This window comes from Danio rerio, chromosome 12 (assembly GCF_049306965.1).
Source record: "Danio rerio strain Tuebingen ecotype United States chromosome 12, GRCz12tu, whole genome shotgun sequence".
Lineage (NCBI taxonomy): Eukaryota > Metazoa > Chordata > Actinopteri > Cypriniformes > Danionidae > Danio > Danio rerio.
In genome coordinates, this window is record NC_133187.1 from 50,750,223 (window position 1) to 50,777,500 (window position 27,278).

Genomic DNA, 27,278 nt, shown 5'->3' on the forward strand with positions numbered 1-27,278 from the left:
TTGTCTTTATATGAAATTACGAATAACAAATGTAGCAGGGCATTAAATCACTGTTCATTTCTTTGCATTTTAACTTTGTAAACTATAAACTCATGCGTCTCCTCATGGTTTGTCTCATTTTCTGAGCTGACTGACTACAACGGTTGTTCGCTCACGTTCTCCCCTGCTGGCCACGCCCACTCCTGCCCGATGCTCGTGGAGCTCCGCCCATTAATCATGCATCTTTTGAAAAAATTCTGAAGTAGACTCTAACCGAAAGAGGGGGGTGTCATGGCCCTTTAAAGTGAGCGTCTGACAGGTCCATTTGCGATAGCACCCTCCCAATGGATATTGGATAAGATGAAATGACCAAGCATCCAGCCCCAAATATACAATCTCAATGAAGCTCCGAGTGATTTTACAAGAGAGAAGTTAAAGGTCTACAAGTCTTTGGATGCCAACAGTGTTCTGTGTGGTCATGTGCAAGAAATAATGCTCCATGACCAGATTCAACACTATGTAGAGCTAAAAACCGAGGTTCTGCTCAGCCAAAGACAAGAAGACGGAGTTATACAATGTTATACAAGCAAAGGCCTGGGTAATTAATCACCAACACGCAAAACCACTGCATTCTGACAGCGAACTGCACCTGTACAGCAGGATATGTGAACGAGGTAAAGTCGGTTTTATATTCGCACATTCAGACTTTCTCCTTAATAATGAAATTTCATAAAAATATTATTTACAATCTCTAAATAGCGAAATCTTATTAGCAGCAGTGACTATCAAAGTACAACATGTTCACAGTCAAATAAACTGTGCTAATGTTGTTTTCAAGTCACACTTGCAGGTTATTTCAGACTGAATATTCAAAGTGCCGTAATAAACACTATAGGGAGTGTGTCACAAGTCGTCACTGAATGAATGTGTGAATATTAGGGATGTAACGTATCAGAATTTCACGGTACGGTAATACCTCGGTATGAATGGCACGGTACGGTATTTATTGAATAATTTACAGGAAAAACAAAACTAATGAAAAGACTCGAAAAAAAGTGCCAAAAGTGTTTATTTACCTTAGCATTGAACATATCAATGACACAAATCAGCCATCTATCTGTAAGTTTCCAAACAGGATCTTTAATTTTAATAACAAAAAACTATTAAACCATATTAAAAAATAAAGTTTCAATTTAGTATTGTTGAAAACTCATCACATTCAACATTTAATCACTCACTCACTCAGATAGAGATGGGTTTTTTTAAGGAAAATGATCATATAAATGTAATCTGGTAAAAGCTGGGGTCTCTGGGCATGTCCACTGTAACAGAATAAACCCTCTCATTCGGGACTGAGGTTTCTGGGACAGAGAGATATGATTTAGCCAAGGTTGACAGCAGTGGGTAACGCTGTGCATTGTCTTTCCACCACTTGAGAGGACAAACCATGAGTGAGACAGAGGTCTCTTTGCGGTACAAGTCAATGTCTGCATCAATCTGAACAGTGTGCTGTGTTCTGCAGTCCCCATGACTGTTTGTAGTCGTATTCCCCGACTTATATTTCACCACAGTCTGGCAGTGCCTGCATACTGTTTTTGTCTTTGTCTGTCACCTTTTCTCCTTTTTCGTATCTTTTCAGAAAGAAACCGAAATGCTTCCACACATCCAATTTAAAACCCTTTAGGTTCGATCATTTCCAGCTCTTGTTCTTCCCCGCTACTAGCAGCACACTGCATTACCGCATTACTGGATCTGTAGTGACAACAGACCGCAAAGGATGATGGCCACGCCTGGGCTGATGGGAATTGTAGTTCCCGCTACCTCCCGTTCGCTTCATTCTCCTGAGCAAACTTTTCTCAGAAATATAGTTTTATTGAGTCATGCGGTAATATTGAAAATAATTACTATTGCGGTATGACGGTATTTACAATATTGTTACATCCCCAGTGAATATAAAACCCAGTTTACCTCAGTAACTTACACTTTCACGTTTCATTCTTAGCATTTAGTGTCGGCAGTTTAATTCACCTGTGTAACAGCTTTTGCTGCAATCAAAAGCGAGTGATGTGTCTGATTCAGCATAGCGTCAACTTACCTGATATGACATGACAACTGCAGAGTCCAGCATTTCTAATTAGCTCCTCACTTCATTCAGCTCCCTTTTAGCCAAAGACGTCTGCAGTTAGCATTAAAGCAGTGTGGTGTATGATAAAAGTTAAGTTTTCTATTTTTGGCATCTTACCACACAACATGAAATCTTTCCTATTGCAGCCTGCCTTTTTTTTTGCAACCAGGGACCCGCGTGACGTCATGTGTGACGTAGGTTGGTAATTAGTCTATAGCATATGTGTTTGGACTGGTGAAGAAACCGGAGCACCTGTGGGAAACCCACGCCAACATGAGGAGAACATGCAAACTCCACACAGAAACACCAACTGACCCAGCCGGGACACAAACCAGCTTCTGCGCCACCGCGCTGAACAAATATAACAGATAAAATAAAGTAATTTAGGGCATTTCTGTCATGTTTTCAGACATGTTCGTATTAAATTTTAGACAACACAATACCAACATCGGTGGAGTTAAAGGGACAGTTCACTATAAAGTGAAAGTTTACTCACTGATTACTCTCCCTCAGGTGGTTCCAAACCTGTTTGAGCTTCTTTATTCTGTTGAACACCAAACAAGATATTTTAAAGAATGCTTTTATTCCTTTATTAATCCGGGGTCGCCACAGCAGAATGAACCGCCAATTTATCCAGCACATTTTTACGCAGGGGATGCCCTTTCAGCTGCAATCCATCTCTGGGAAACATCCACACACACATTAACACACACACTCGTACGGACGATTAAGCCTACCCAATTCACCTGTACCGCATGTCTTTGGACCCATGCAAACTCCACACAGAAATGCCAACTGACCCAGCCGAGGCTTGAACCAGCGACCTTCAAAAAAAACTTTCAAATAGAGCTTTTCAAACCGTCCTGTGAAATTGTATTCATATCGCAATATTTGTCTCTGAAAAACAAAATATTACAAAATCTGATTTTCCCAATATTGTGCCGCCCTAGAGTTCATAGTGTAACATAAGCAAAAAAATAAATGTTTATTTTAGAAAAATTCATGCCCCTAACAGCAAAAATATCACCCAGTATGTATTTTAATTATAAAGATAAAATTGCCGATGCCTTTCGTGTCAGCATTTTGACGCCAAAGATTTCTCATTCAAAGCAACTGAGGACCTCGCACATTGTAAAATGACACCAGAGATGTAACCCTTGAGCTATAAAAAGAAAAAGAGGCATGCAACAACATAAGTTATACTACCTATTAACCTATTATTTAATGTGTAGGGCCAGACAGAATCTGCAGACATTTTTTTTACATTTCTGCTGAGAATTATGTAAAAAATCAGCATATTTATGTTTTAGGGATTATTTGGGGAGTTTCATAACTAAAAACATAATACACAAAATAAAAAGAATAGCTTTTTACTTCATTGTTTACAATGCAAATCAATCTAGATCCACTTATCCATTGAGAATATGTCTATGGAAGGACAGAAAATATTACTTTACAAACTGTATTGTAAATCAGTGTTAGGGTTAGACTCGGTGCAATGCAATCAGAGCTGCATCAATGCTTGTTACTGCGCTCAACTTACCCCACCCATCACAGTGACGTCACTTATGATGCAATCTCAGCTTGCATCATAAAGGCTGCATCCAGATACTTATGAAAACATGCAGTGTTGGTGGACCTCCAGGAACATGGTTGAGAAACACTGTTGTAAATAAATCTAATGTACACATTTTTATAGTCAATAACAATTCTGAAATTAATTTATAAGTTTTATATATATATGTGAATGAATGGCGGAAGAAAGTAGTTCCTAATTTAAAAAAAAAATGGTTTTTAGACTATCCGTGTTTGATTTTATTATTTATATACAGGATTGTGATGTTGAACTGTTGTATAAACGCAATATCACACTCATAGCAGTGTGATATGGCTGTATATCAGCACTGGTGTTAAGCTAAGGCAATGCACGCCTCCCATCAGTGCTGATATACAGTCATATCACACTGCTACTCGTGTGATATTGCTCATATATATATATATATATATATATATATATATATATATATATATATATATATATATATATATATATATATAATGAATGTAAATTTACACAAATAAATAAATAGACTCAATGATAGGCTAAAATATGCGGATTTATGCACGTGCAGATTCTGTGTGGGCCTATACCCACCATGTCTAATAAATAAATCCAGGAGTAAGTGAGAATTTTGGAGTGGTCCCTTCAATTTCCAAAGCTTTAGATTGAACAGTTAGTTGTTAGTCAGTTGGTATGATTTTTAATACATCTGTTATAATGATAGTTCACCTAAAACTTAACAAAATTTTGGAAAATGCTGGTTTGTTGTGACCCATAGTATTCCCCCCCTAGCTAGGCCACCATGGAAGTCAATGTATCCCACCCCCAACAATCAGCTTTCTCTAAAATATCTTCTTTTGTGTTTAACTGAGAAACTCATAAAGGTTTTAAACCAGATGAGGGAGAGTCAATGATGAAGTAACTTTAATTTCTTGGTGAATTATCCCTTTAAAGATTGCCTCAGCAGCTCATTTGGACTAAGCCAAACGTCAATCTCTTCCATCAACTATACCACCGTTTAAAAACAAATACTAGTACATAACATATGTGTAACTTACGTTTATAATAATAAATACGTTCACAATTAACAAACCTTTCGCTGTGAATCGACGTGTTTCGGTTTCGTCGATGTTCCGTCCGTTGAGGATCCTGATAACACTACGCGAGTTCCACGTCACGTTTCAAGCGTTTATTTCCCGCCATGAAAAATAAACGTCAATAAAGCCATACAACGAGAGCAGATAGGAGTGAAATACACCTTAATAGTTCCTTATTCCAATTGAGAGTCAATTTAAAGCATTCCCCTTTCATTTTCTTTAAACTGTGTAAGCCCACATAAGGAATGTATAATTAATTTACAGTCAATTATGAATAACAGTATCAACAAAACTAACCTTTCATCCAACTCTCGAGTTTTTTTTTTTGTAATTTAGCCTTATTGATAATCTTTGAGTGTATTATTTGAACTAATATGCACATATAGCACCATAATATATGAGAATCCTGCTTTGAAATACAGTTAATTCATTAAACAACATGTTTTTCTGCTGTTATAGTCTTCATAACAGCGGCTTACATGTCCCAAATCAGCCTCATGTTTGTACTTGTCTCCTATTCTCATGTAAAGGCATCTGTGTTCACGTTCACATTACTTCCAGACTACTGAGTCAGCAATAACTCCTGTATAATTCAGATTAATACATTTAAACAGGCTTTCACTCGTGTGATATAAGTCTACAAGACCGCGATTATAATATGAAAGGGCATATTAATTAACTTAATCACCGAATATATATTGGGAGGTTTTGGCGTGTTACTACTGACACAGTAACCCGGGGCTCGGTGTTATTCCCGGTCACTGCGGCGTTACGTCATAACGGCGCGGGTTACAGCAGTTCACAACCACCCGGGATATTCAACAGCAGATCAGCGCGAGCCAATCAGAAGCCCCGTATGACCGCGCTGGACCAATCAGCGCGCGGCTCTCCGGTGAACTGATGAAATTAGACACCATCAAAACTCAACAACACACTCATTTAGCATGCATACTCACATGAGTCAGGTATACACGAGAAAACCCCGAATACACATCATCAATATACAGAGTTTACTGTGTATAAAAGTCACTACTGCATTCGATATGTTAATATGTATATTGAAAACCCTGCGAAAATATTAATAAGTCATTTATAATAAATACTTTAGTGCTTTTGAACCATAATAATAAAGAATTTCGTTGTTGCTGTGCTAATATCCTAAAATGCTGGGATTCAAACAACACACATCGATTAAGTTAACTTCATTTTTTGAACAAATATAAGTTACAACAACTATAGTAAACAAATTAGTCAATTTACTAACTAAAACTACACTACATTACACCATTTACTGTAGTAAAAACTACTGTAAAGCCTACTACACTATTTATTAGTTAAGCACAAGAGTATTCAGTTGAATTTATTTAAAAATAATTGTAAATACTAATATCATATGTAAAAACACTGTAAAATACTACAGTATTAACCATAAATTACCGTAGTATTTTTTATATTGGAAGTACTGAATAATATGCAGGTCATTCTTCATCTCTGGAGTCTCTACATACACTTTAAATACTAATAAATAATGTTTGCATTATAGGCTAAACAATTTCATTCTTTAAAAGCATATAATGATATTTGATATATTGCATTTGTAACTGAATATGCATGATCAGTGATTATATTGTGAATAAAGATGTTATTTTACATGCTCAATTTATTAAACAGCTTCCGTTCATGGATTTAGCATCCTCAATTATTTTAAATGCATGCATATGCCTTATTAATTAGAGATTTCAGGATCAACTATGCTCTAAGATAAAAACATCTAAAAAAAAACAGCAATGTTATATTTAACACTACCATAGATACCCACATTAACATTATAAAGCTTTAGAAATTATGTTCAAATGTTTTTCTATCGCCCTCTACAGGACAAACTTAAAATAGCAGCATGCAAAAAATCTTTGAAGTTTTAGTTTCTAATCTGCTTGTCTTTGAGCCCAGTGGTTTGTGTAAAATATTTATAATAGTTTCATTTACAATATTTAATATGCATAAATACCACAATTAGATAATGTGTGTTGAAGCTTATATTATAATATTATATAATATTATTATAAAAAAAGCTGAAATTTTTAAATTATCATTAACATTACTATTATTACTACTACTACTACTAATTATATAATAATAATAATTATTTAATGATTGCATATGTATTTAATGAAAACGATATGCTTGGAAAGAAAGAGCTGAGCATTTCTAAAAGTTCTGCATGTATTTTATCAAGTGTTTTCAAGCATAAGAGCTTCACTCGTGACTCTGCTGAATCAGTTTTATGATGCTTATGAACACAGATTTGGACATTTTCAGTAAACAAAATCATCTATCAGAGGAACCAGTTGAACTTTGGTTACATTCGGCTTCTTTGCTTTGTTAATGTGTACTCAAGATTGAAGAATATCACAAAACCTGTCAAGAAATCCTCAATAAATGTTGAATAAATCCACTACTTAAAGAACGACATTATTATCATGACAACTCAGCACCTTGTAAATTCTCAATCAACCAAACAATTGTACATCATTTCAACTATTTCAATAAAACACATTGGCATAAAGACTTAACCATTAAGAATAAAGAAAATTGCAAAAACACCACGAAAAGATCTGAGTTTTACTTCAATAATGGGGTGAAATATGACCAGGGGAAGTTCTTGACAGGTTTTATAATATTCCCACAGACTCCAACAAACATTTCCATGCGTTTTACATGTTTCCATCTGCATACAAGAACTATTAAAGAGACGTTTCACCCTAAAAAAGACCCTGTCTGAATTCTGTTGAACAGAAGTTAAGATATTCTGAAGAATGCTGGAACTACTTCCACAGCATCTTTTGCTTTTGGATGCATGTTTTATTTCCAGCATTCTTCAAACTATCTTGCTTTGTGTTCAACAGAAGAAACTCACAGGTTTGATGAGGAAATGTTCAATTTAGGGCATGCTGTCTCTTTAAGAGGCTCTTGAATATTCATATCATATTCATTTGTGTTGTGATGTTGATAAGAACATGGACAGGAGTGTCTGGACGGTTAACAGTAATGCAGTTCAAGCTTCAGCTTCTCTATGAATAAGTGCAATAGAAAACTTCAACCCAATAACCAATCAGAAACTCCCTGAAAATAATAATATGCACAAAATAATGCAGTCGATCAGTCATTCAGAGATAATCCTCGTCCACATACATTCACCACAGAGACTAAACTACAGGCGACTTATTATCTGTATATGCCAAATATTAAACAACATTCAGAGTCTCATTCTGCCTGTGTTTCATAACAAAGAGCTTCAGCACATTCTCACACACATGCTGGCCTTAAAGAGACAGTACACCCAAAAATGAACATTTAATCATTATTTACTCACATTCAAGAGGTTTCTTTCTTCTGTTGAACATGAGAAGATATTCTGAAGAACACTGGAAGAAACAGTCATACTATTAAAGTCAATGGCTGCTTTTCTCCAGCATTCTTCAAAACATCTTCATTCGTGTTCAACAGTAGAAACTTAAACAGGTTTGAATATTCATTAGTAAATGATGACAGAATTTGCATTTAAAGGTGAACTGTCCTTTTAAAAGAACTGCCTCAGAACATTGGCTAACCTTCAAGTAACGTTAACAGAATGTTTGTACAAAGATTTCTAATCTTTAATAATTCAAGGACTGGTTTTGTTGACCTTAAAAAAGAAATTTTAACTAATTAAATGTTCAGAAATTATGATTTCATAGCTTTTTGTTTACTCGTCATTAAAAAGCAGATGTAAATGTTTATGATTTATTCTGTTAAACACAAGAGCAAGATATTCTGCTAGAAGAAGAATGCCGGAAGAAACAGTCATTGATATCCACAGTAGAAACAAAAATACTAAAGTAATCAATGGCTGTTATTTTCATAGCATATTTCAGTATAACTTCATTTGTGTTCAACAGAAGAAACTCAAACAGGTTTGAATATTCATGAGTAGATGAGTACAATTTACACTTAAAGGTGAACTGTCCCTTTAAAGGAACGGCATCAGAACATTGGCTAACCTTCAATTAACGTAAATAGAACGTTTGTCCAAAGTTATCTGAACATTAATGATGCTAGAACTGGTTTTGCTGATGTTTTCCTTCACAATGAACTCTTCAGATGTTCAGAAATGATGATTTCATTGATTTTTGTTTGCTTGGAAATCATCAAATGTAGTTTGAGTAACGTTATGGCAAGGTTCTCTCATAGTTAATGATAATCTAATGTTCTCTTAAAGGGACAGTTCACCAAAAAAATGAAAAAATGCTCATCATCACCTCAGTCAAGCGGTTGTAAACCTAACAGTTATTTTCTTCTGTTGAACACGAGAGAAGATGTTCTGAAGAATGCTGAAGAAATAGTCACAGACATCCACAATAGAAATAAAAATACTATATTAATCAATGTCTGTTTTTATAACATTATTTAGAGTATCTTAATGTGTTCAACAGAAGAAACTCAAACAGGTTTGAATATTCATGAGTAAATGATGACAATTTGCATTTAAAGGTGAACTGTCCCTTTAAAAGAACGGCATCAGAACATTGGCTAACCTTCAAGTAACGTTGAACAAACATTTCCCCAAAGTTATCTGAACTTAAATGATTCTAGAACTGGTTTTGCTGATGTTTTCTTCAGATGTTCAGGACACAAGAGAAGATATTCTGAAGAATGCTGGAAAAAAACAACCATTGACTTTCATAGCAGAAACAAAAAATACTATTAAAGACAGCATTCTTCAAAATATCTCCATTTGTGTTCAACAGAAGAAACTCAAACATGTTTGAATATTCATGAGTAAATGATGACAGAATTTGCATTTAAAGGTGAACTGTCCCTTTGAATAAACTGCCTCAGAACATTGGCTAACCTTCAAGTAACGTTAACAGAACGTTTGTCCAAAGATTTCGAATCTTTTATAATTTAAGGACTGGTTTTGCTGACCTTTCCATAAAAATGAATTATCGGATTGTTCAGAAATGACAATTCCATAGCTTTTTGTTTGCTTGGAAATCATCAAATGTAGTTTGAGTAACGTTAAGGCAAGGTTCTCTCAAAGTTAATGATTAAATCTAATGTTCTCTTAAAGCAGGGGTGGGCAAACTCAGTCCTGGAGGGCACAGTTTAGCTCCAACTCTAATCAAACACACCTGCATATAGGTTTCTATTGATCTTGAAGACACTGATTAGCATGTTCAGGTGTGTTTGATTAGTGTTGGAGCTAAAGCCTGCAGGACACCGGCCCTCCAGGACTGAGTTTGCCCACCCCTGTCTTAAAGGGACAGTTCACTTAAAATGAAATTCTGCTTATTTCCTCACAGTCAAGTGGATGTAAACTTTCAGGATTTCTTTCTTCTGATGAACACAAAGACAATATATTCTGAAGAATGCTGGAAAAAACAACAATTAACTTTCAAAGTAGAAACAAAAACAATATATAAATCAATGGCTGCTTTTCCAGCATTCTTCAGAATATCTCCGTGTTCAACAGGAAAAACTTAAACAGGTTTGAATATTCATGAGTAAATGATGACAGAATTTACATTTAAAGCTGAACTGTCCCTTTAAAAGAACTGCCTCAGAACGTTGGCTAACCTTCAAGTAACGTTAACCGAACGTTCGTACAAAGATTTCTAATCTTTACTAATTTAAGGACTTTAAAAAAGAAAAAATATATTTGAATGTTCAGAATGTTATGGCAAGGTTCTCTCAAAGTTAATGACAAAACGTAATGTTCTCTTAAAGAAACAGTTCACCAAAAAATTAAAGATTTATCGTTTCCTCACACTCGAGCAGATGTAAACGTGTATGAGTTCTATCTTCTGTTAAACACAAGATAAGATATTCTGAAGAATCCTGAAAATAAAACAGTCATTGATATCCATAACAGAAACAAAAACAATATATAAAGTCAATGGCTGCTTTTCTAGCATTCTTCAGAATATCTTCATGTGTTCGACAGAAAAACCTAAACAGATTTGAATATTCATGAGTAAATGAAAAAACTGAATTTAGATTTAAAGGTGAACTGTCCCTTTAAAAGAATGGCCTCAGAACATTAGCTAACCTTCAAGTAACGTTAACAGAACGTTTGTACAAAGATTTCTAATCTTTAATAAATCAAGAACTGTTCTGCTGATGTTTTCCATAAAAATGAACTCTTCAGATGTTCAGAAGTGATGATTTCACAGCTTTTTGTGTGCTTAGAAATCACCAAATGACGTTTGAGTATTGTTATGGCAAGGTTCTCTCATTATAACATGTAATGTTCTCTTAAAGCACAGGTGTCAAACTCAGTTCCTGGAGGGCCGCAGCTCTGCACAGTTTAGTTCCAACCCTAATTAAACACACCTGATCAAACTAATTGAGTCCTTCAGGGTTGTTTGAAACCTACAGGTAAGTGTGTTGGAGCAGGGTTGGAACTAAACTGTGCAGGGCTTCGGCCCTCCAGGAATTGAGTTTGACACCCGTCTTAAAGGGACAGTCCACCAAAAAATAAAAAGTGATCATTTCCTCACACACAAGTGGATGTAAACATGTGTGATTTATTCCTTCTGTTGAACACAAGAGCAAGATATTCTGAAGAATGCAGGAAGAAACAACACTATAGAGCTCAATGGTTGATTTTTCCTGCAATTTTCAATCTTCAATTGTGTGCAAATGACGACAGTATTTTCATTTTTTGGCTGAACTGTCCCTTTAAAGCAGGGGTGTCCAAACTCTGTCCTGGAGAGTTTATCTCCGACTTGCTTCAACACACCTGCCTGGAAGTATCTAGTACAGGGACTTAGACCTCAATTCCTGGAGGGCCGCAGCCCTGCACAGTTTAGTTCCAACCCTGCTCCAACACACTTACCTGTAGCTTTCAAACAAGCCTGAAGGACTCAATTAGTTTGATCAGGTGTGTTTAATTAGTGTTGGAACTAAACTGTGCAGAGCTGCGGCCCTCCAGGAATTAAGTTTGACATCCCTGATCTTGTATATCTAGTAAGAGCTTGATCAGCAGGTTCAGATGTGTTTGATTAGGGTTGGAGCTAAACTCTCCAGGACAGAGCCTGGACACCCCAGCTTTAAAGTCATTCTTTGGCAATTGCTGCATCTCACTTCAACACTTCACACAATAACAGTGTTATGATCAACTGCGTACAGATCGTCTGTCTGGGTTTTTTTTTCTGTCTTCACCCTCATGAATCTCATCCCCAAATACAGCCATTTAGAAGTTATGCTGTGCTATAAACACATATTTTTCTTTCGCACTGACCACATACGCTGTTTATTAATCAATGCAAGCGTGCATTCATGAAGCCAGCCAATCAGATTAGAGCTCGTCAGATTAAGAATGCTCTGTGTTTCTGCATGTGTGTGTGTGTAGAGTTATGCACAGAAAGATTTAATGACAATCAGCCAATCTTTAACTCCCAAACTGAACTGAAGGCTTAAAATAACTCAAGTTAAATCAGTATATTTTAAGGTCATCATAAGGAAAATGTTGCATTTGATTAAACAATGTATGCAATAGATGTTATGCTTATGTTTTTAATGAACCAATAAAGCAAGAAAGAGCCTCTGCTTGTGTTTGAGTGGAAACCGATTGATTCTGCTCATGTTTTAAGGGTTAATCTGATGACCGAATGTTCAATTCTTTTACAAACAGTTGTGTTTTCTGGCTGAAGTATGCTCTTACTCTTATTCTGCTTGTTTCAGGGTCATTCTTAAAGGGACAGTACACCTAAAAAGGAAAATTCAGTCAATTACAAACCCTAAAGTGGATCCAAACTTGTACTGTGTTTCACAAAAGAAGATACTTTGAAGAATGTAAAAAACCACAGACATCCATAGTAGGAAAAAATAAATCAAATGTCTATTTTTCCATCATACTTCAAACTATCTTATCACCAAAAAAAAACAACAAATCAGTTTAGGAGCAATTTCATTTTTAGATGAACTGTCTCTTTAAGAAAACTAGTGCAACTCTGTTTACACAAACACTGCTTCCTTTCTCGCAGGAAGTCGCTCTGCTTGTTTTAGTATAAATAAGGCATGGAGGAAAGCAGTGAAGAGATGAACGAAAGACTGGACAGCAACTCTCGCTGTATTCACTGTTATATTCAGACGGCCAGCTTGTTGGCGATGGTCATGAGCACTTTGAGGACGGGCATGAAGGCCGAGATCTCGCTGAAGTTGCTGCTGCTCACCACCTGCGTGTGCACCTCCAGACCCTGCACATAGCTGCGCGCGCTAACACACCGGCTAATCTCGTGGAGACCGCCGAGGATGCTGGGAGAAAGCTGAGGAAGGGGAGAGAGACAGCACTGTTAGTGGCCATTCACACTGATGTAGTGCTTTTGCATTGTCTTTCCATGCGAACACACTCTTGATGTACATTAGTCCTGCATGATGCATCGTTTCAGCATTGATATTGCAAAGTGTGCATTTGCAATAGTCATCCCTTCACACAGATGTACTGCTCTTGCCTTCCATTGCACTACTTTTGCGTCGTTGCTCAATGCAAAAACCCTCTTGATGTGCATTCAATATCATTTCGGCACTGATATTGCAATGTGTGCATTGGCAATCGTCCCCTTACATGATGTGCAATGTTGAGTCAGGATTACAGCTGACCTGAAGCCTCAGTTATGAACACATCAGACTTGTGGAGCCATTGCAAAGTTTAATCATGCAGTGAAAGGTCATCATTTGAGAGGGTTTTTGAGGTCTGTGACCATATGAGGATTTCAGGAGAGTTTAAAGCATTCAGGCACTAGAAACTGTACCTGTGATAATCAGAAGATCTCTGCGGTGGGGCATGCACTGCACGTCTCTGTTCAGCAATTAGCCAGTGTGCATGACAACGGTTTATTTTAATGGCAAGCACCTTTTATTTAGACACGAGTAGATTCCTCTGACTCACCGATTGATCTCGCAGTTTGTCATACAGATTCTCGAGACGTTTGGAGGCGTCATCAAGCTTGCGTTTCGTTTGCTGAAACAAAAGTTCATATTTTAGTTCAGTTTTCATATGAGATAAAGAAAATAACCAGAACCATGGGTACTTTATAACAACATACACAAATATAATGTCATGGAAAAGTATGCACTGTCATCATAGCAAAGACAAAATGCACTCACTGGCCACTTTATTAGGTACACCTTACTATTCAGAACTGCCTTCATCCTTCGGGGCAGAGATTCAGCAAGCTACTGGAAATATTCCTCAGAGATTTTGCTCCATATTGTCATGACAGCATCACACAGTTGCTGCAGATTTGTTGGCTGCACATCCATGATGCCAATCTCCCGTTCCACCACATCCCAAAGCTGCTCTATTGGATTGAGCTCTGGTGACTGTGGAGGCCATTTGAGTACAGTGAACTCATCGTCATGTTCAAGACACCAGTCTGAGATGATTGAGCTTTATGACATGCTGCGTTATCCTGCTGGAAGTAGCCATCAGAAGATGGAGACACTGTGCTCATAAAGGGATGGACATGGTCAGCAGCAATACTCAGGTAGGCTGTGGCGTTGATGCTCAATTGGTACTAATGGAGCCAAAGAAAATCTCCCCCACACCATTACACCACCACCACCAGCCTGAACCGCTGATACAAGGCAGGATGATCCATGCTTTCATGTTGTCTGAGCCGAGCATCCGAATGTGTGAGCAGAAATGGAGACTCATCAGAGCAGCAACGTTTCTCCAATCTTCTATTGTCCAGTTTTGGTGAGTCTGTGTGAATTGTAGCCTCAGTTTCCTGTTCTTAGCTGACAGGAGCGGCACCCGGTGTGCTCTTCTGCTGCTGTAGCCCATCCGCCTCAAGGTTGGCCGTGTTGTGTGTTCAGAAATGCTCTTCTGCAGAGCTCGGTTGTAACGAGTGCTTATTTGAGTTACTGTTGCCTTTCTATCAGCTGGAACCAGTCTGGCCATTCTTCTCTGACCTCATCAACAAGACATTTGCGCCCACAGAACTGCCGCCTTCACCTGATGTCTACATGCCTAAATGCATTAAGTTGCTGCCATCTGATTGGCTGATTAGAAATTTGCATCAACCAGCAGTTGGACAGGTGTACCTAATAAAGTGGCCGGTGAGTGTAAGTTAATAAAATTAAGTTAATACAAATATTATGTTCAAAAATGTGTCAAAACATACTATATTATATATTTCTATGATACATTTGTGCATGTGGGTCATTTTTGTTACTACACATTATTTGTGCATGTGATTTCAGCTTCATGCATGTAGATATCATGTTCTTGTGCATGAATAATTATTGAGGCTGATGTATCTCCCTAAAGTGTTACCGGGTCTGCGGCGGCCAGCTGACAGCGCTGCACCAGACTGCTGAAGGTGGTCTTCAGGATCACGTGTTCAGCTGGGATTTCCTTCTGCTCCACACGCTCGGCAGGAAGCTGCTGTATGGACTAACACACAACACACAGGTGGAGTTAAACACTGCTTGAAGCTCAAGTTGCCAAGACATTTCAGCATGTTGATGTACTTCTAACCGAAATGGAATATTGAGCAGGGGGCGGGGCTTTCTTATTGTATATGATTCCCTCATATAGCAAACTAACAGAAAGAGGGGCGTGGTTAAGGATATTAATATGCAGTTGCTATGGAAACCCTTATGCCACTCCAAACACAGCAGCAGATGCTTAGACTGAAGCCCAGATTAATGGGCTCTGAGCACAGCTAGTGTTTTCCAGCCCCTGATCTGATCTCAGACCTGTACTGTACAATAGTGTGCTCTGCTGATCTGATCTCAGACCTGTACTGTACAATAGTGTGCTCTGCTGATCTGATCTCAGACCTGTACTGTAGAATAGTGTGCTCTGCTGATCTGATCTCAGACCTGTGCCGTACAATAGTGTGCTCGGCTGATCTGATCTCAGACCTGTTCTGTACAATAGTGTGCTCTGCTGATCTGATCTCAGACCTGTGCTGTAGAATAGTGTGCTCGGCTGATCTGATCTCAGACCTGTTCTGTAGATCAGTGTGCTCTGCTGATCTGATCTCAGACCTGTTCTGTAGAATAGTGTGCTCTGCTGATCTCAGACCTGTGCTGTAGAATAGTGTGCTCTGCTGATCTGATCTCAGACCTGTGCTGTACAATAGTGTGCTCTGCTGATCTGATCTCAGACCTGTTCTGTAGAATAGTGTGCTCTGCTGATCTGATCTCAGACCTGTGCTGTAGAATAGTGTGCTCTGCTGATCTGATCTCAGACCTGTACTGTAGAATAGTGTGCTCTGCTGATCTGATCTCAGACCTGTGCTGTAGAATAGTGTGCTCTGTTGATCTGATCTCAGACCTGTACTGTACAATAGTGTGCTCTGCTGATCTGATCTCAGACCTGTTCTGTACAATAGTGTGCTCTGCTGATCTGATCTCAGACCTGTGCTGTAGAATAGTGTGCTCTGCTGATCTGATCTCAGACCTGTTCTGTAGAATAGTGTGCTCTGCTGATCTCAGACCTGTGCTGTAGAATAGTGTGCTCTGCTGATCTGATCTCAGACCTGTGCTGTAGAATAGTGTGCTCTGCTGATCTGATCTCAGACCTGTATGCTGGGCTCCTGAGGGGCTCCGGGTGGCACCTGCACACGATCCTGAAGCACTGGAGCCTCCGCTGGGAAACCCATCACTGGAGCTGTAATCGGTGCTGGAGGAGTGTAGTTCTCTGGCAGCTTGACAACACACACACACACACACACACACACACACACACACACACACACATGGTCAGTCACACACAAAAACGCATACATAAACAAACACATACACACAGTCACAAGAACACACATTTAGTTCACTCATTGCATTTTGGATGAGTTATATTGCATTTTTTTTTACCATTTACATCATTAAATAGCATTAATAATCAAAAAAGGAAAATCAAAATCATATTTTACACCTGTCGTTTAGAAAAATTTATATAAAACTTATTAAAAAAATGTGTATAATAACTGGAGTTTATTGATAAAATGCTCATTAAGATGACCTTCAATGAATCGCCGATGCCTTAAGCCAGTGGTTCTCAAACTCTGGTTCTTGTACCACTAGTGGTACGCAGGCTTCCTTCTAGTGGTACGCAGAGGAATGAAATATGCCATGTACATGCTACACACATTTCAATATTTTTCAAAATAGATGTATATAATATGCCATATATGACATATAGCCTATATTTCTGATGTAATATGCCACATTTTTTTAACTTTGCAGAGTTGTAGCTGCTTTACTGGGCCTACTGCGCTACTCTATTTCAATACTGCTCATTTTGGTGGTACTTGCAGAGACAATTTTTTTCTGAGGTGGTACTTGATGAAAAAACTTTGCGAACCACTGCCTTAAGCACTAAAAACTGTACCTTTTTCTTGCGCTGTCCTGCACGCACAGCCGGAGGGTCATTCCATCCATCCTGAGCCCCTGAGGAGAGAAAATGTACACAAATCAACAAAACGACACATGCAAACACACAGAATCAGGTCTGGACACTTCAGGGACACACTTATAAATGAAATATCACACTAATTCTCACATTTATAACAGAGAAATGTGAACTAAAACCCTTCAATCAACACATCTGGCAGACTGAAGATCTGAAATACTAAAAGCACAAAAACTGAAGCAATGATTGAAGAGTCTGCAGATTCTCCTGTCTGTGTACTAGCATTTAAATGTTTGGGGTCTGTGTGTGTGTGTGTGTTTTAAAGAAATCAATATTTACACTTTGCAAAACCATTGAATTAATTAAATGCTCTTTTGAATTCACTTACTTCAAAGGTGCAGTGTGTAAGTTTTACACCAAGTGGTTGAACTAGGTATTGCACTCCTGGATCAAAACAAACGCAAGCGCAGGTTGCCAGATTGAGGACCAACAGGACTGAGTCTGACGATCGAGCCTAAAGGCTGATATAAATTGTCCTCTAAATAAAAGCAAACGGCACACGACAGAAGGAGTATTCTCCATATTACAAGGAGCTTTTTTCCTAACAACACCAAAAATTGACATATCAGAAACGGCTTCTGTTTCAGCTGAACAACAGAAAACTGGCAATGCTCAGCTCAGGTACAGCTCATGTGATTTATTCAGAGTGAAATGCCAATAATGTGAGTCTCACATGACATTTATTACCACACTACTGAAAGCAGCAGCAGATAGTTCAGCTCAGATCTGGAGAATAAAATAAAGCGTCTGAATTCTAGAACTGAGACTCAAACCAACACATATCAGTGATTCAGCATCTACATTTAATCATGTTCAAGAGCTTTAATATGTGTTCATTAGATGATAAACCTCACCATTTCATGAGAGAGTGCATATTCTGCTCTTCTGAATGGCTGTCGTGTTTCGTCTGCTGCAAACAGCCCAATTGCTCATCACTGCGGATCTCGTCATGTAGCGTGTTGTTAGGGCACGGGGTTACACTGTGACCAGGGGCCTGTTTCAGTAAGGAGGTTCAACCAACTCTGAGTTTAAACTTGAACTCTGAGTTGATATGCCAAGAGATTAAAAACTCTGAGTTTTCGGTTTCAGAATAGCTGATCTGAGTTGGGTCAATCAACTTCGAGTAGACCAACTCAGAGTTAAGCGCGCGCACCGTGACTATAAAAAGACATTATCAACGGAGCCCAGATTTTACGAGTGAACATGGCAACATCTTTAAAAAAAGAGATCAGCATTTCTTTCTCCAGCTGAACTTGATCAGCTCATGCAGAGTTAAGGCTGGTTTATACTTCTGCGTCAAGCGCACCGGCGTATGCTACGGCGCTGACGCATAGCCCTTCACCGTGGCTGTCGGCGTCGCTGTCGTGCACCTCTCAAAAATTGTAACTACACGTCGCAGCGATGCGTAGCACAAGCTCTGTGATTGGTCAGCTTGGTAGCGCTGACGAGTCTGGGCGGGACAGAGAGCCGCGCGAATGGTGCTAGCCCAATGGAGCGATTGTTTACAAGTGTGGAGTCCCGTGAAGGAGCTCCGGATGGAAAGTTTTGTTCTGTGTTTACCTCATAGTTAAAGTTGTTGCACGTCCGCCGGTTCCTGCCTCAAAATGAGCGAGTTTGAGCCACTTGTACATCACGGAAGTGTTCAGGAAAAGCAAAACAGCAGTGAAGAAACTCGACACAGAGGAACATTTACACCTCACTGCCAACTAGCATTTCGGAAGTGTTAATGCAGACCAACAGAGACAGCGCGCAGAAGTATAAATGCACAGCTGCGCGCGTTGCCTGCGCCGTGAGTTACGCCAGTCACTTGACGCAGAATTATAAACCAGGCTTTATAGCAAATATGAGCGTATATTTTGAAAAGCAACACCACTGCATCAGTGAAACAGAGACAGTTAGTTTGGGAAAACATACAGTAGCTGCTTAAGTTAATGCCTAATATTACATTTAAAGTATTTAAATATAATAAAATGTTATGTGTGACGTTTATAAAATCTTTACACACAGCCCCACTTTTATACACGTTGCTCAGTTTTAATAGATGTAAAAGTGCACTTGTGTGTCTGCCTCTATTATTGATCAAGTGATAGAGGCTGATATGACATTAAGAGTGTAAGCACAACTAAACAATAGTTTTAGAAAGAATAATAATCCTAATTAATCTACATGTCCCTGTTGAAGGTCAGTGAATTTAAGCTTTATTTATTAAAAAAGGACAAGCCATTCTCCTATGTGACTTTGTTCTTTGTGTGACTGTAATGTAGGCAATAGCTGTTTCCATCCAAATATATGAATTAAATTTATGTGCAAAACTGGAATAACGCATAAAAGATGTGCGAATTAAGCAGCGTTTCCATCCAACGAGTCAAAGAGAATAATATTGTCAATTCCTGATTAAACAGGCACCAAATATCAACAGTAAAACCAGAATTTACTTGGGTGCGTCAAAAAAAAGCTGCGTCAATCTTTTCTTTGTTTAATAAATGTACTTGCGCCTCAGAAAACAATGCTGACACACAATGAACACGTGGGGGCGTTTGAAACCATGAGACGCGGAGAACAGACGCTCTTAACACGCTCCAGACGTCATTAATAATATAATAACATAGATACTGAAATGGTTAAGGCTTTTTAGAATCAATGAGCAAAACAACATGTCAGATGTGTTACAGTGTGCTCAGCCTGCTGGTTTGTCCAGTCACACACATTTTCATCATCAGCATATGATCTCTTATAACAAACCTTTTTTTTAATGCACATACTGTAATTTGTTCAGTAAAAGTGTTTCCACCGCAGTTTAAGCACATCTTTTCTATCGAATAAAAGTTTATCCTACATCATGATGTTTCCGTCAATCGTTTTTATGCGCATCTCTAAAATGAGCATTAGAATAGGGTATATGCCGAGCTAGTGCTGTTCCCATGCTGATACACTTCCGGTGAGCTGTTATTGTGAACTTTTTTCCATTTTATACGGTTCCTTATACAGCATCGATGTTGTAATGTCATTAAAATACATTCAGTTAAATAAACTTTAGCATTTATTTGGTTGCTCAAGCATAAAATGAGACAAACGCTGTTTATTCGCACTCGCCCGTCAGAATCGGCAGGCTAACGCAGAAGCTCCATTGAATATACTGGGGTAAAATAAATACTCATATTATAAAGATAAGGCGGGGGAAATGTCATTTAATGCAGTGCTTCTTGTACAATCTGAGACCCACTTTAAATCGGATATCACTCAGCTAGTGGAGATCGCTCATTTTTAAAGAAAACAGACCTTAAACGCACCGGATTTTGCATTGGCATTCAATTCGCCAGAAGCGATTAACCCAGGTTACTGGAAAATTAAAAGTCCTATTAGCATGCTTCGGCATATACCTCATAGGTGGGTGGAAACGTAAGGCTCAGGCGAGAAATACCTCTTCGCTTTTGAAAAAGGGGAGGAGACCGACAGAAACTCTGAGTTTAGAGAATAAACCCTGCTCCTGACCAGGTTAGGTTCACAGAGTAAGCTACCATAGCAACTGACTCTGAGTTAAAGTTACCTCTCTTTCAGAAACAGGCTCGACTTACCCTGCTTTCTCGAGTTTGACAAACCTGCCATTTTGAAAAGGAAAACCCAGAGTTTCTCTCATTTCAGGGTTAAACTACTCTGAGTTTTAACTTAACCTCCTTTCTGAAACAGGCCCCTGCTCACCTAATGTTTACACTTGTAATATTTATATTATTTGCTAATTAATAACCTCATGTGGAACTCTGAATCTGAGTCTCATTTTAGAGTCTGCTATTGTCCACCAGAGGGCGCATTTTGGTCACGAGCACATGCTTAGAGAGCCTTCATGATTGAATGAATAAAATACGCTGTTTTCCACCATCTGGCAACCCGGGGTGCTAAAAAACATAATTGGCTAAACTGGCACTGGGCGGGTTAAATAAAACAAAGACAGCCGTTCACATAACCCAGAATATCTGACTTCAGCATTGTTTATCAGATTAACAAGAATGTTCACTGAGCATGATTCTGAATATCTGCACACATATGATGCTGTTTATATGCTTCAGAAGAGTCAGAAACTCACACACAGCACCTTTAACAAACAAAACTAAAAATTGTGTATTCTCATGACCACAAACTGTGGAACGCCAGCATAACATTTTTAGTTTAATTTGTTTGTCATGAAATGATGCAGCAGTCACACAGCAAACACCCAGTCAGAGGTCAAACAAACATCATTACCCATGAAGCTCTACATCAGGGGTGTCCAATCTCAGTCCTGGAGGGCCGGTGTCCTGCAGATTTTAGCTCCAACTAGCCTCAACACACCTGCAAGGATGTTTCTAGAAGGCCTAGTAAGAGCTTGATTAGCTAGCCCAGGTGTGTCTGATTGTAGTTGGAACTAAACTTTGCAGGACATCGGCCCTGCTCTACATGATCAGCCTGTTTAAATTCTCACACACACACACACACAAATCAGCAGCAGCAGTCAGTATTAGATATTAGAAGAGACATGAGTGTTTAGCCTGTTGCTTTGCATTGGAACGCACACTTCAATGACAGACAAACAAACAAACAAACACGCACACACACACCTCTACTTGGACAGAATTCCTCATTTCAGATTGAGTGTGGTGATTTTATAAGTGAGTTGATCATGTTTAAAATACAACTGATAACAAACACAGCAGAGCAAAGAAAACAGGGAAACAAAGTTTTTAAACTGCTGAAATGACCGAGCTGCAGGCCTTAAAGACACGAGGAACTGATGAAATGATAAACTTTCCCTCTGCTTCTGGGTAAACTCTGCTGTGATGCCAGAGATTGGATGTTTTCTGAGCTGAGCTATGCAGGATGTGCAATCTGGAGTCTGGATTATAGTTGAGCAGACTATTGCACACACACGCACACGCACGCACGCACGCACGCACGCACGCACGCACGCACGCACGCACGCACGCACGCACGCACGCACGCACGCACGCACGCACGCACGCACGCACGCACGCACGCACGCACGCACGCACGCACGCACGCACGCACGCACGCACGCACGCACGCACGCACGCACGCACGCACGCACGCACGCACGCACGCACGCACGCACGCACGCACGCACGCACGCACGCACGCACGCACGCACGCACGCACGCACGCACGCACGCACGCACGCACGCACGCACGCACGCACGCACGCACGCACGCACGCACGCACGCACGCACGCACGCACACACACACACACACACACACACACACACACAGCGCAATACTGAGGATGCTGAAATGATTAATGGAGCAGCCCTACAGACAACCAAACAAACAAACACCACACACACACACACACACACACACACACACACACACACACACACACACACACACACACACACACACACACACACACACACACACACACACACACACACACACACACACACACACACACACACACACACTATATAGAAAAACACACATACACAAACACTAAGGGTGTCACGAACCTCCAAATCCTCGATTCGATTACATTTTCCATTCTAAAGGCACGATTCGATTCGATTTTCGATTATGAATAATTAATTAATAACCAATTAATTATTTGTAGCTTACCTGACCTGCATGGTCTTTGTTTTACCCATAAACAAATCATACAGTAAATGAATAAAGGCAAGATACACACATAATTACCACCTGTCAATCACTTTTTCTGCGGGACTCGTGAATAGGCAGTGATCTGTGTCGTTATAATGGCGTCGGTAAAAAAGACGCACAACCAACAGGAACCAGCCAACAGTATCTGAGGTGTTCGCTAAGATGACTAAGTACAAGTGAGTGAAAGATTGAAGCAGTCCTCTGACTGCCTGGACCTGCTGTCTCGAGCGCATGGCTGTGTGTGCGTCTGTGTCTGTGTGGTCACGTGATGTGCATTTTCAGCGGTAGAGAGGAAGGAAGGCTGCTCAGAAATGCCACACGCCACTGTGGATGTCAAATCGTTGTCTAAATGCCATTTAAAAACAAAGACAGTGTAAACAGGGCCTGAGTGTGAACTTTTCGCCAGCGGATTTGCAACGGGGGCGGGCGGAGGATCGCGATGCTGGTGTTGTCTATCGGACGAACCGTACGTAATACGTACATAGCAGAGCTTGCTAACTGTGTTTTTTTGTCGACAACACGAACGTTGTCAACATAACTCACTGGAAATCCAAAATGCTCACACACCGGCGACTTCATTGAAAGAGGAGAGGGTTTAAGCTCTGTCGACGGGTCTCCTGCTTCTGCAGTTTAACAAACACTTCAACAAGCCTGTTTTTTTCCCGCTTGGCAAGCCAAGCTGACGTGACATGGGGGCGTGGCAGCATCCACGATTCTATTTTTTGATTCGATAATCGAAATTGAGCATAAATTTCGATCGATTTCGATTAAAAATTGAAATTGTGACACCCCTAACAAACACTATATAGAAAAACACACATACACAAACACTATATAGACAAACACATACACAAACACCACATTGACAATCACCACAGACAAACACTATATAGACAAACACACATACACAAACACTATATAGACAAACACACGTACACAAACACTATAAAGACAAACACACATACACACTCTATATAGACAAACACACATACACAAACACCACATGGACAAACACTATATAGATAAACACACATACACAAACACCACATTGACAATCACCACAGACAAACACTATATAGACAAACACACGTACACAAACACTATAAAGACAAACACACATACACACTCTATATAGACAAACACACATACACAAACACCACATGGACAAACACTATATAGATAAACACACATACACAAACACCACATTGACAATCACCACAGACAAACACTATATAGACAAACACACATACACAAACACCACATACACAAACACACATACACAAACACCACATGGACAAACGCTATATAGACAAACACACATACACAAACACCACATGGACAAACATTATATAGACAAACACACATACACAAACACCACATTGACAATCACCACAGACAAACACTATATAGACAAACACTATATAGACAAACACACATACACAAACACCACATTGACAATCACCACAGACAAACACTATATAGACAAACACTATATAGACAAACACACATACACAAACACCACATTGATAATCACCACAGACAAACACTATATAGACAAACACTATATAGACAAACACACATACACAAACACTATATAGACAAACACACATACACAAACACCACATACACAAACACTATATAGACAAACACTATATAGACAAACACTATATAAACAAACCCTATATAGACAAACACACGTACACAAACACTATATAGACAAACACCACATACACAAACACTATATAGATAAACACACATACACAAAAATCACATTGACAATCACCACAAACACTATATAGACAAACACACATACACAAACACCACATGGACAAACATTGTATAGACAAACACACATACACAAACACCACATAGACAAACACTATATAGATAAACACACATACACAAACACCACATTGACAATCACCACAGACAAACACTATATAGACAAACACACATACACAAACACCACATTGACAATCACACATACACAAACACCACATAGACAATCACCACAGACAAACACTATATGGACAAACACACATACACAAACACCACATACACAAACACTATATAAACAAACACACATACACAAACACCACATGGACAAACACTATATAGACAAACACACATACACAAACACCACATAGACAAACAATATATAGACAAACACTATATAGACAAACACACATACACACTCTATATAGACAAACACACATACACAAACACCACATGGACAAACACTATATAGATAAACACACATACACAAACACCACATTGACAATCACCACAGACAAACACTATATAGACAAACACACATACACAAACACCACATACACAAACACACATACACAAACACCACATGGACAAACGCTATATAGACAAACACACATACACAAACACCACATGGACAAACATTATATAGACAAACACACATACACAAACACCACATTGACAATCACCACAGACAAACACTATATAGACAAACACTATATAGACAAACACACATACACAAACACCACATTGACAATCACCACAGACAAACACTATATAGACAAACACTATATAGACAAACACACATACACAAACACCACATTGATAATCACCACAGACAAACACTATATAGACAAACACTATATAGACAAACACACATACACAAACACTATATAGACAAACACACATACACAAACACCACATACACAAACACTATATAGACAAACACTATATAGACAAACACTATATAAACAAACCCTATATAGACAAACACACGTACACAAACACTATATAGACAAACACCACATACACAAACACTATATAGATAAACACACATACACAAACACCACATTGACAATCACCACAGACAAACACTATATAGACAAACACTATATAGACAAACACACATACACAAACACCACATTGACAATCACCACAGACAAACACTATATAGACAAACACTATATAGACAAACACACATACACAAACACCACATTGACAATCACCACAGACAAACACTATATAGACAAACACTATATAGACAAACACACATACACAAACACTATATAGACAAACACACATACACAAACACCACATACACGAACACTATATAGACAAACACTATATAGACAAACACTATATAAACAAACCCTATATAGACAAACACACGTACACAAACACTATATAGACAAACACTACATACACAAACACTATATAGATAAACACACATACACAAAAATCACATTGACAATCACCACAAACACTATATAGACAAACACACATACACAAACACCACATACACAAACACTATATAATCAAACACACATACACAAACGCTATATAGACAAACACACATACACAAACACCACATGGACAAACATTGTATAGACAAACACACATACACAAACACCACATGGACAAACACTATATAGATAAACACACATACACAAACACCACATTGACAATCACCACAGACAAACACTATATAGACAAACACACATACACAAACACCACATTGACAATCACACATACACAAACACCACATAGACAATCACCACAGACAAACACTATATGGACAAACACACATACACAAACACCACATACACAAACACTATATAAACAAACACACATACACAAACACCACATGGACAAACACTATATAGACAAACACACATACACAAACACCACATAGACAAACAATATATAGACAAACACTATATAGACAAACACACATGGGGGAGAGAGAGAGCGCTCCCCGCTCCGCTGATTCTATCCGTACACAGCTCTCACTGGCATTTCCCGCCCGCCGTGTAAACAAAGGGGCGGGGATGCCGGTGACGTCACCACGCACCCCGCCCCTTTGTTAGACGCTGTGACGGGCGGGAAGTGTTAGGAGGGAACTCGCGCCGGCCAGAACCAAGGTAAGCTGTTCCCGCCCCTGCCTGCCACTTAGCTACCTATCTGCAGCCTGCCACCTACCTAGCTACAGCCTGCATCTTATATATATTATAGGTAGATACAGACTGGTACAGACTGATGTGACTGGAGTGGGGTGGGGGTGTTTTATTTACACATATATACGCCTTTTTTTAGGTGAGGGAATGGAAGTTTTGAGTGAGTTCCCCCACTTTTTTCCCTAGGACTTCAATTAGTCAAAGTACAGGTCTAGACTTAATGATGATCATCTTCAAGCCATACTGAGGGTCTCAACTGCTTCCGCTCTAAAGACAAATGTGGTTCAGATTTGTGAGAAGAAGCGCTGTCAAGTCTCTGGCAGCAAGAAGTAGGCAAAAGATGCCATGTTCAGAAGAACTGTTCATAATCTTCACTCAATGTTCTGTTAATGTTCAGGACACTTCATGATCAGAAGAAATAATTAAAACTGTTAATTATGACATTTGAGGACTTTTTTT

The 27,278-nt window shown here is 38.9% G+C and overlaps 1 protein-coding gene and 2 long non-coding RNA genes across 4 annotated transcripts in view; all 3 read right to left on the reverse strand.

Moving 5' to 3' along the window:
- LOC141376897 (uncharacterized) overlaps nucleotides 1–4,891 on the reverse strand; it is a 31,793-nt gene extending 26,902 nt beyond the window's left edge. Inside the window, exon 1 of the long non-coding RNA XR_012388280.1 lies at nucleotides 4,759–4,891. This is a non-coding gene — a long non-coding RNA (uncharacterized lncRNA). The remainder of the gene's footprint in view (nucleotides 1–4,758) is intronic.
- A 2,076-nt stretch (nucleotides 4,892–6,967) lies between these two features.
- LOC141376896 (uncharacterized) lies at nucleotides 6,968–11,083 on the reverse strand. Its single transcript, XR_012388275.1, has 4 exons — nucleotides 10,046–11,083; nucleotides 9,676–10,004; nucleotides 8,803–9,447; nucleotides 6,968–8,373 (listed from the first exon to the last, which is right to left on the reverse strand). It is a non-coding gene; the product is annotated as an uncharacterized lncRNA (long non-coding RNA).
- Nucleotides 11,084–12,026: 943 nt separating this feature from the next.
- Nucleotides 12,027–27,278, reverse strand: part of sec31b (SEC31 homolog B, COPII coat complex component) — a 48,792-nt gene continuing 33,540 nt past the window's right edge. For both annotated transcript variants that reach the window (XM_001921546.9, XM_068224841.2), the window contains 5 exons: nucleotides 17,148–17,206; nucleotides 16,339–16,464; nucleotides 15,084–15,203; nucleotides 13,695–13,766; nucleotides 12,027–13,071 (listed from right to left, as the gene is read on the reverse strand). In XM_001921546.9, coding sequence (XP_001921581.4) covers nucleotides 12,892–13,071; nucleotides 13,695–13,766; nucleotides 15,084–15,203; nucleotides 16,339–16,464; nucleotides 17,148–17,206 — 557 coding nt within the window. In that variant the 3' untranslated portion in view covers nucleotides 12,027–12,891. The remainder of the gene's footprint in view (nucleotides 13,072–13,694; nucleotides 13,767–15,083; nucleotides 15,204–16,338; nucleotides 16,465–17,147; nucleotides 17,207–27,278) is intronic.